General features: G+C 32.3%; 1 protein-coding gene across 1 annotated transcript; it reads right to left on the reverse strand.

The window, feature by feature from the left end:
* Positions 1-4,739: 4,739 nt before the first annotated feature.
* LOC143062190 (uncharacterized) lies at positions 4,740-10,481 on the reverse strand. Its single transcript, XM_076233975.1, has 5 exons — positions 10,123-10,481; positions 8,514-8,601; positions 7,728-7,898; positions 6,880-7,101; positions 4,740-5,122 (listed from the first exon to the last, which is right to left on the reverse strand). Exons 1-5 carry the CDS (start codon positions 10,468-10,470, stop codon positions 4,908-4,910), a joined length of 1,044 nt encoding a protein of 347 aa, XP_076090090.1. The 5' UTR covers positions 10,471-10,481; the 3' UTR covers positions 4,740-4,907.
* Between the last annotated feature and the right edge of the window lie 895 nt (positions 10,482-11,376).

Here is an 11,376-nt window from a genome sequence, read left to right on the forward strand (position 1 = left end):
ACTAATTGAAATTGTTTTTTATGAAGGTATAACTTTTAAATTAAATTCAGATCAATTCAGTTGGGACATGAAATAACAATCTAATAATAAATAAATAGATCATGTAGAACAAAATCTTTAAATTATATCAATTTCATACTGTGTTCGTTTTTTGTTGTTGCGTTAAATGTGCATAAATGGACGGTCTCAAGGTTTGACATGTAGAAAAAAACTGGAGCAAGCAATAAATTATATGAATTTCGCAAAAATGCTATTTGTAAATTGTATACTTTCCCGGATAAACCAAAGTGAAAATTCTGCAGAAATTACAAACGAGTAGCCTGACATCCTAGTATCACAGGCTAGAAATTAATTAAATGCACGAAATGATAAAAAAAATAATTATAAATTGACTTTATCAAAGTTGGTTCTATGTGTAACCATAAAAATAAGATGTGGTATGGTTGTCTCCTGAAGAGATCCAATGACACAAAAAAAAAACTATAGGCCACAAATATACTGCCCAGATATAACAAATATAAAACAATTTAAACGGGAAAAGAAAGTGTACTAGTATCTAATAAACGATAAGTAATTGACTAAGAAATCAATGTTTTGAAAGAGGTAACTGAATTCTTGTATTGCAGTTTCCGATAAAGAAACGCTTTCGGTGAATTCCTGCAGATTTGTGTATTATAAGTAAGTCAGTATCTATCAAGGATGTATTCCAACTACTCAACATATTCACAAAAGAGACTATCACAATCAAACTTAATATAACTCTGATTTTCTCCGAATATGACCTACCGAATTAGCGTATTACCAGGATTATGCTACATTGAGCAGCATGACGGGTGCTACATCTAAAGCAGGATCTTTTACCCTTCCAGAGCATGTCATCAGGAAATTACGATTCATTTTTTTTCTAGAAGTTACGCCCCTTTGAACATATTTGCCTCAATATATTACCGCAACAGTTTGTCATCGCAACTCCTCTGAAACCACACAACAGAATTTCATGAAACTTAGATAATAAGAACATACTATGTAGATGTGCATATCGACACAAAACACACGATTCATTTTTTTCTAGGAGTTACGCCTCTTTGAACATATTTCCCTCAATATACTACTGCAACAGTTTGTCATCACAACTCCTGAAACCACACAACAGAATTTCATGAAACTTTGTAGATAATAAGGACATACTATGTAGATATGCATATCGCCAGGAAATCATGATTCAATTATTTGGAATCTGGTGAGATTTGTTTGTCCAATGACAATGTGGGGGCGTGGGGTATGCGAGCGTGCTCACAAAGGTTCTTTAATTTCAACTGATTGTCTTAAATACGTTCCATATTGTGATATTACATTTTGACATTGGACAGAACTAATCATTTTTGCAGAATGACAGATTACGGCCCTTTTCTTATAGTCTAGAAGTATACTTGCCTCGTTGATGCACCATACTTTGGTTTGTTAAGAGTTCACTCTGGTAGCGTTTATATTTTGTCTTGCTTCGAATGTTCTACATGTTTGTTTATTTTAATCTCAAAAGCTTCATTTAAACGTGAAAAAATACAAAAATGAAATGTGCTCTTTTTAAAAAAAGATACTATATTGCCCTCATAGCATACACACTATTATATTGTAAAGTGTAAACATACTTTTTTATATTTCGTGTATTGAAAAAACAAATAACCGCCTCGATGGTTTCATGTTCCCTTCAATAACGGTAGTCCATACCTAAAGACATTGAAATTGTGCATTGTTGCGTTAAGGATTAAGAACAACGACTGATAGTCACGGAGTCGGAATATTGTGTCCGAGTAGACTCTTCTTCTTCTTCTTTTTTAGTTACGGAATACCATCAACCTGTTGAGGATTAATTTCCGGCGCTTACCGATGAGGTCGTCTTAAGTTATTTTCAATTTTTTCTTTTCTTTATTTATGAAAGTTACAATTTTTTAAGTTTTGATTTTTACATTTTTTATATATTTTAAAATCCGGCTCAGTGTGTTGGTCAAGTATAAAGCAGGGTTGATAATCGTATTACATAAGGGCTATTTTCTTAGCATTGCTCAAGTTCATGTTTTTTCTCTGCCTGTTTATGACGTCTTTACACTAACCCAATTGGTGATGGATGTATACTGATTGATAATTTAGTCTTAAATTCATGATTTTTTTTAATTTTTGGTGGCTTTGAACTAGCTCTCAGTATCTTCGAGTGCTCTCAAATCTGTATTAAGTGTCTTTTTGTTGTCGGGATATACAAGTAGCCGGCCACGTCCACTCTGTGTAGTATTTGTATTTGTATCCATCTGATGAGTTAAGCCTTTTTCAACTGATTTTTATAGTTCGTTCTTATTTTGAACTTTTACACCACTGTCCCAGGTTTGGGGAAGGTAGGGATCCCGCTAACATGTTGAATCCCGCCACATTCTGTATATATGTACCTGTCCGAATTCAGGAGCATGTAATTAAGTGGTTGTCGTTTGTGTATGTGTTACATATTTGTTTTTGTTCATTTTTGTACATGAATAAGGCCGATTGTTTTCTTATTAGAATTGTTTTACATTGTTATTGCGGTGCCTTTTATAGCAGACTATGCGGTATTGGCTTCGCTCATTGTTTAAGGCCGAACGGTGACCTTTAGTTGTTAATTTCTGTGTCATTTGGTCTCTTGTCTCATGGGCAATCACACCACATCTTCTTTTTATATATAAGCCTTTAAAAGAGGGACAAAAGATTCCAGCGGGAGAGTCAAATTCATAGATAGAAAATAAACTGACAATGCCATGTTAAAAATAAAAAGACAAACAGACAAATAATAGTACAGAAGACACAACATAGAAAACTCAAGACTAAGCAACACGAACCCCACCAAAAAATGGGGATGATCTCAGGTGCTCCGGAAGAATAAGCAAATCCTGTTCCACATGTGGCACCCGTCATGTTGCTTATGTTATTACAAATCCGGTAAACAGTCTAATTCAGTAGGTAACATTCGTGAAAAGGGAAGGGTATTGTAGTTACGACATAAGGAACATATCCGATATCATCTGTGAAACGGTTATTTCATAACGTTCAACCAACTCGTGATGGCGTCCGTAAAATTTACGAAGGGATGATTTCAACTTCCTTAAACTATACGAAAGCTACATTGTATTACATATTATCGTCCTGAATATATAAGCATATAATTATACGTCAATATCGTCCCCTATGTAGTAATTTTTGTGTACAGTTTCTGATAATAAACTGAAATATCTATACCATGAACAGGACAGTTATTTTCGTTTATATTAGATTCATTTAAAGTGAGTTCCTTTGTGTTAATTTCGGCAGTATATCTAGAAATCAGAAGGTAGGTAGTGTTGAATTTATCTAATAAATGCAACTGCCACGGGTTTTATTGCGTTTGGTCATAAACTGTGATTTATAACAGTGCAAGAACCAGTCTGCTATTAAAGGGGCACAATTGGTGTCCATAGGAACACGTACAACCTGTCGATAAACTGTATTCAATATATGTGTGTTTTCAAAAAAAAAAATAAACAGCTTCAATCATCTCACCACACCCAAGTAAGTATATCTCGCTCATTTATTGACCTTTCTCATTAGATAAGAATTTACGTGTTCTAGTTTACTTGATTTCACTCCTTTTAAATAACAAACTTTTTATCCAGAAGCTGATTTATATCGTTTTAGACATATGTATCCACTAAAATTATTCAAAGAAAATTAAGTAACTTTTTAATTAAACAGAGTAGATTTTATCTATGAAACACAAAGTTTACGGTCTTTGGTATAGAAATCGAGCATTACAAATTGGTAAACATCTTGTCAGTTTTGACTTCAAATGAAAGATTTTTTTCTGCAATATGTTCTAACTTTATTAATGTTTAAAACAAAAACAAGCTAACATATCGAAGAAAAACGCATTTGAACGTTCATTGCTCGTATAACTCTTTCCATGTTACGTGTCTTGTGCATCCTTGACTTTCAAAACATTGCATTGGCTTTGAGCGTTTCTGTTGAAGGTAAACACAGAACAGCGCTTCAGACGATTAACATTAACATTATTTTATATAGAGTTATTTTCAAACCGCAACAAGAGATATGGTTCTTGTGAAATTTGGTATAGGTAACATAAAATATAATTGATCAACTGTCTACTAAACAAAATATTAATATATGTTGTTAGCATGCAGTTTCATTGACTTTCACCTACATATTATTATTTTTACGATGAAGTACAGAAAACATGACTACATATTTCTGTCCATGTACTTATTTTATGTCATGGAAAGATATCCCAAACCCTTTGTTTTCTATTTCACTCCATCACCACACAGTGCTAAATCGATACTATTACACACAGAAATGACATTGTGTACCATTAGCCACAAAGTCAAAGATATAAACAAATAGATGTCCATCCAAGAGCAGGGCGAGTTTGTTTTATCATGATTCATGAATTGAATTGAATCCACTAAATGTCTTTGTAGTGTTTTCTTTATTTTATCTTTATTTTGGATAATCCGACTCTGTCTAGTAATCAATCTATGTCACAGGAGTAGGGTAGCTTCAATAAAATCTGTTTTATGACTGGCTTATAATTTAAAGACTGATTTTATTGGGCTTTTAACAGGTAATTTAACGCATTCTGTCCGGATTTGAGGAGCATACTAGTAGCCGAAACATGTTGAAATATATAGGTTTTTATCGCCACACCAGAAAAGTACAAGATGTCACATTTCTAATCCGTTTTATAAAATAAAAAGTAAGAAATAGAATTATATATATATATAACTTTGTCAGTTGTTTTACAAGCTTCATTCTTCAAGTCTTCTTTTGTATCTAAAGTTACTAGTGTTTCGCGTTCATTGTATTTATCTAATTGAATAAAATTCTGTAGATCATCATCCACCATAAACTTCAACTTCCGCAAGATGAAAATAATCCACCCTTTCATTGACCATTGTTACAACAACCTTTTGTCCTTCAAGTAATGTCGGACATTTAATTTCTATAACTTCTCCTGTTTTGGCATGAGCTACGAACGCATGCGTACCACAAATTTCTATTTCACTTGTACTCTTTTCGACATGCACTTCCAGTTTTTTTAGTCGATACGCTGTAATGTATAATGATAATAGAAGTTAAATTATAAATTAAATATACCATATATATATATACTTATTTCATAGATTTTCGGAAATTCCACGAAAACAATGCTATAATCTGCTATGTTTTACAAAAATACACATTGTGGATTCTGTTAACTTGTGTATGTCTTATCGATACACGTTTTAAGAAAAATCACCGTTCACCTTATCTTGAATCTTTGTTTAAGGTGTAATACCACCATTGATTTCCCCCTATTAGTGTTTGTTGAATCTGCACTTTTCAAAAGATTGTGCGGAATTTATCTTTGTTTCAAATAAAGAAATACTTGGCATGAGTTAAGTTATCCTGTCCAGTACTATAGAAAAATTCACATAACATTTCATTTCATATGAGAAAATAACCATCACTGGAAGTTTACCAATCAAATGTCTCCCCTTACTTAATCTGTGTACAAACTTTAGCAACCACGTAACCTCAGGTTTACAAATTATTCTACAGAAACTCAAAATAAAAAAATAATGGTGCTTTGAAATACCAAAAACATATGTTATTAAACAAAAATACAATATCCCATAACCGTTAATTTCGTGTCATTTGGTCCCTTGTGGAGAGTTGATTCATTTGCAATCATACCACATCTTCTTTTTATATCTATGATTAAAAAGAAATAAACGGAAGTTTGGATTTTAATTTTGATTTATTTGTGTTCTATTTCCAAATTGCGCTGTTCCAGAAGTATAAAAGAAAACATTTAATGCAGTTGCGGGTTGTAATAAAATTGAGAATGGTGATGAAAACGGCAACATGCCAAGCGGGAACAATGTACTTTTTGGATCATAGTAGTTGACCACTGGGTATTGGTATGTGTAATGTTGTTCAATCCGATCGTGTCTGTGTTGTTATTTGTTAACTGTTGACACATAAGCTGTTCATCATTTTTCTTCAGATTTTGAGGTTGTTTTCTTTTTAAAGTTTTGATCACTTTTAGCCTTAACACTTCAGATCATAGAACCCCAGATTCATGAAGTTTCTTACGTTATTTATATTTTTAAAAGAAATAAAGATGTGACTGATAAACATCGTTCCTAATTGTACCAAAGATTTCCTAAATACACAATGTATTGGAGGACACTTAAGGTTCACTCACGTTATAACAACAGCACCCTTAAAATGTCAGGGAGTACACACTAATGTACGTTATTCGTGTGTTTACCTTGAGTAGTTACAAGAATTGAGGGGACACTAATAACACGTTTAAAAATGCAATCTAACATTTTGACATTGATATTGATATTCAGAAGTTCAGTAAAAATGAAATATCCTCAGAAATTATAAAATGTAAGACGTTTGATGCAACAAAGACGAAAGCAAGCAATTACGATTAGCTAGGAGAAGTTAATTGACAAAAAAATCGGGCAACTAAAACAAATTACGAATGCATTAAGGGGTCAGATCATCAATTCAAATCCTTATCTATTCAACCAAATTTTTCAATTTTTACTCTTTTTTACATTTCACCTAAAGTTTAACATCATAGAAACCAGGTATATCCTGAATTTTTCATGTATCACCTTCTACATGCCTTTTTTAAACCTACCTTTAAAGTCTTATAAGAAAGAACTGACCTTCGGAACACAAGTACTGTTGTAAATTTTGGATTATCTCTTTAATCACCAGTTTTAGCTGCTTTAGTTTAAACATACACATTATTTATAAAGAGGATGATAGCCCATAACTTTTATAATATACATTACACGAACTTACCATACACGAACATTGCATTAGTTAATACCACTTTATGAATGTTATGGAGTCTTCCAAGCTCGACCCACCACCTAGGCCTGAGTTCAGCCATTGTGTGAAACATGTTATTTTCACTTATGATTCCATCGACACCAGCATCAGAGTTACAGTAGAAAGAAGAACTACATGGATATGAAGAACTTTGTCCAGTTGTCTTACGATGTGATACTATGGTTCCTTCACCTAAATGTAAAAACACCATTTGAAATAACATATTCTATCAACAAAGAATTTTTGACTGGTATACAAGTAATTCCATCATAAAAAAAAATACAGTTAAATCTCATTTTTTTATCAATTTATTTCACGAAAGACCAAATACAATAACAGCCTATTTGAGATTCATTTTCTATAGTTAACTAGTTATAATTTGCATATTTTCCTATCTACTCAAAACGGAAACATTTCATTTGCTTAAAGCATTAAATATGGTGGAAATAACCCAGTTTTCAAAAATATACAACATGAAATCGCATTTGTGTTATTATAAGAATTTTAAGCTCGAGTTCCTTGTGTATGCCACTTTCATAATATTCATAATATTAGAGGGGCATTAATATTCTGTTTCCGGTCTGTGCGCCATATAAGATTGAAAAACGGTTGATTTTTATGTAGTTGATATCACGTCAATTTTTATGTGAACGGTTTTAACATAGGAGCAAAATAAGGATATTGAACAAAATTTCACTGCTCATTGCAGTTCAAGAGTAGTAAGGTGTCGTACGGTCACAGTCTTCTTTTTTGTTTCTTGTATTAACCTTCTTTTTATGAGATGTGTCTGATAATTGATGGAAAATGATAACTGATACCACAGATAAACAAGGTTTTCCATGTCCCTGTTCTCAGACAGACAGCGAACGGTCTACCACGAATGTTGCGCCCTTCATTACAACCATACACCATTCCATATCCAACGTCTCTAGATATTCCAAATGGTTCCTTTGATGATGCATTCGAAACATCAGGATTTCCAGAACAATCTAAAAACCAAGAAACGAAAAATTTAAATTCATAGTTATGAAATTAGTTATCAAAGGTACCAGGCTTATAATTTTAGACGCCAGACGCGCGTTTCGTCTCTGATATCACTCATCAGTGACGCTCAAATCAAAATAGCTAGATATCCAAACAAGTACAAAGTTGAAAAGCATTGATGACCAAACATTCCAAACGGTTGTTCTAATACGGCTAAGGTTATCTGTGTCTGGGTTAAGACTATCCATAGTATTTTCAATGAAAAGGTGTCGGTGTATAAAATCCGAAGACATAGAGTTTACACAATGACAGTTAAATGAGGCACGGGGTGGGGTGTGTGTGTGTGTTATTTTCCTTACAATATTTTATATATTATTGATTAAAGATTTGTTTAAATTTTTGTAAGTATTATTTTATTATCATTTTCATTATTATTTTTATTTAATTTATTACTATACTGAAGCACGACTCTATGTGCGGGATGTTCCCCTGTGTTGAAGACCCACTGGTTGCCTTGGGCTGTTTTCTCACTCTTTGGTCGGGTTGTTGTCTCTTTGACACATTCCCCATTTCCAATCTCAATTTTGATTAAGTTGACTGTTAGAAGTGTTTCTACTTACATGCTAGCTCACATGAAACTGAAGTTAGGTTTGGAAGACATTTGTATCCATATCCACATTGATGTGCAGCACATTTTCCTGCTAATTTCTATAGAAAAAAATCATTATGAAAAATAAAAATAAAATCTATAATTTAGTTTTTTTAAATATATTATATACATGAATAGCTAAAACAAATCTAACAAGTAAGACGATCTTCTTCTGCAACAAGACAACTATAAACTAACTTATATGCTATAACAAATACTATTTACAATTTATGCTTTATATGTACTTGTTAAATTTTGTTTACAGTTATCCTACCTCTGTCTTTAGTGAAAGTTAGTGACACTATTACTTTTTCTATTTAATATGTAGAATAATTAAAAGGAATAATCGAAATCATTACCTCTGTCAATGTATTTCAATTTAAGAACATGCCTTTCATGATCTGCAAATTTAATTTTTTTACTTATAGATAAGTAAAACATATATTTTTAACATTCCATGTTGTGATCTAGACAAAATCTACCTGTACCTCGTTTAAAAACTCGAGGATAAATACAAAACTACGACATAAGTCCCCATGGGAAAAGCCACTTCAAATTATGTATGTAGTATAACGAAATTTCATTTAAGTTAATATATTATGTCCGTGATCATTTATTTGTTCGTCTTATGTAATTTATTTTAATTAGTTTGTTACTTGTATACCATATTTTTGTGCCACTTCATAAATAAAGGCAGTTGTATACCGGTGTTCAAAAGTCATAAATCAATTGAGAGAAAACGAATCTAGGTTACAAACTAAACCCGAGGGAAACACATCAACTATAAGAGGAAAACAAAGAAAGAACAGGAACACAGAAGTACACCAAAAATAAACGCCAACATACACAGAAACGAACTATTTGATGCCAACTGCCATATTCCTGACTAGGTACAGGACATTTTCAAAACAAAATGGTGTGCTAGTTAGTTCATGGCTAATAAGATTCTGGTTTCACAGTAACAACACTGGTTTTTTTTTTTACTTTTGAATTAAAAATGAAGAGGCAACATTCATTGTATATGATTTGGTTGCTTGTAGCTAAAACCAGCTTCTGTTAACAGAACATGTACTTAAAATTTACAAACTGCATTTATGATAATTTTGTCTACGTAGAGATATTCATGTTTTGTGTACACAAGTTTTATTATTTAACTGAGATAATTCCGTTAACAACTGTGACATAGTAAATTCAGGTTTCGGCTTTTAAATAAATCAACAGTTTGACATGGATTCAATTCTATATTAAAAAGTCAGTTTAAATAACAGCTTCACGTGTTTTCAAAATTAACGATTTGATCATGTAAAAGTAATGCAAACCAAATAAAACCAGTTCAAATTGATGACACCACTTACTCATTTTGTCCGGAATTTACTTGTATTTTGCTGTTTTGTAAAATAAATGCTGAATCGAAAACAATTATCTGACAAATTATGAAATCAGGATTTTTTTTACTGTGTCAGGGCAGTCTTGCTAGTTTTGCGCACTGTCCACGTTTACCGACCCTTGTATTACTCTACAATCAAAGACCGAACCATTATCGATAGATTATTTTTTAAACTTGAAAATATGTAGCTTACTTTTGACCAGGTGGAAATGTTTGAAAACAGACATCCATCTTCCTGGACAAGATTCTGTTTTGGATCACCATTGATATCACACAATTTCCAGTTACGTCTGTATCCTATGTTAGTACAGTTGGCTGTTCTCATACATTCTTTGAGGCAAGTGAGAAAACTTGCTCTTTGTAAGCGTCGAAGTGTCACATCCCTGTGGCACCGTCCATAAATTATCTCTCCGGGTTCCGACAATTGTGGATATTTACATCGAAAGTCATCATTGTCACACACGTCAACCATCGAAAAGGACAACACTAAAACGGTATCTAATAAAATGATAAACAAGTGTACAACTTCCATGCATTTCATTGAAAACTTATTCATTCTGATGTCACAGATTTGAAGACCTTCGAATTTTACATGTGTTATGTACCCTGATTAGCAATAGAAGGGATCTTGTTCTCAAGTTTATCCGTTTATTCACACACATTGTTTGTATTTTACTACCATGTATAGCAAATTGTTTATCCATTCGGTCATTACCATTACTTGTAAATGTGATTGTGCCAATAACATATTATCTATTATCTATTGTCTATTGTCTAATGATACGAGAGATAAAGGAAAGATGTTTCAATAAATAATGTATCACTTTACTCGTCGTTATATGATGTGTTATTCTTTACTTATAATGATGGAATAAGAAAAATAAGAAATGTCAATGAGTCAAATATCCACCAGAGACCAAATGAAGTGGATTTAAGCAATTAAAAGTGTATTGGCTATATCACTGTTGCAATTCCCGGTACACACGTTAAAAATATTTCAAACAAACGCAATAAATATTTAAATACTCAAGTTGTCTTAATATTGTTTAATACTAAATTATTAAGCAAAAGTAAAATATATTGTTTTTAATATCTAAAGTATGACATTTCATGATTAAAAAACATCTGAGCATAAAATCATTTGATGTGAACAATTTATATATATTGCAGCCTTCACTGCTCCGGTACTGGCATGAATATCAATAATGTGGTAATTTTTACAAATATCCTGTTTACAAAACTTTGAATTTTTCGAAAAACTAAGGATTTTCTTATCCCAGGCATAGGTTACCTTAGCCGTATTTGGCACAACTTTTTGGAATTTTGGATCCTCAATGCCCTTCAACTTTTTGCTTGTTTGGCTTAATAAATATTTTGATATGAGCGTCACTGATGAGTCTTATGTAAACGAAACGCGCGTTTGGCGTACTAAATTATAATCCTGGTA

This window comes from Mytilus galloprovincialis, chromosome 2 (assembly GCF_965363235.1).
Source record: "Mytilus galloprovincialis chromosome 2, xbMytGall1.hap1.1, whole genome shotgun sequence".
NCBI classification, from domain to species: domain Eukaryota; kingdom Metazoa; phylum Mollusca; class Bivalvia; order Mytilida; family Mytilidae; genus Mytilus; species Mytilus galloprovincialis.

Coding starts and splice junctions, on each gene's coding strand:
- LOC143062190 (XM_076233975.1), bottom strand. CDS start 10,470: ATGAAATGCATGGAAGTTGTACACTTGTTTATCATTTTATTAGATACC. Junction 7,899..8,513: donor AGTTTCATGTGAGCTAGCAT/GTAAGTAGAAAC, acceptor CTTGGTTTTTAG/ATTGTTCTGGAAATCCTGAT. Junction 5,123..6,879: donor TAATGCAATGTTCGTGTATG/GTAAGTTCGTGT, acceptor TATACATTACAG/CGTATCGACTAAAAAAACTG.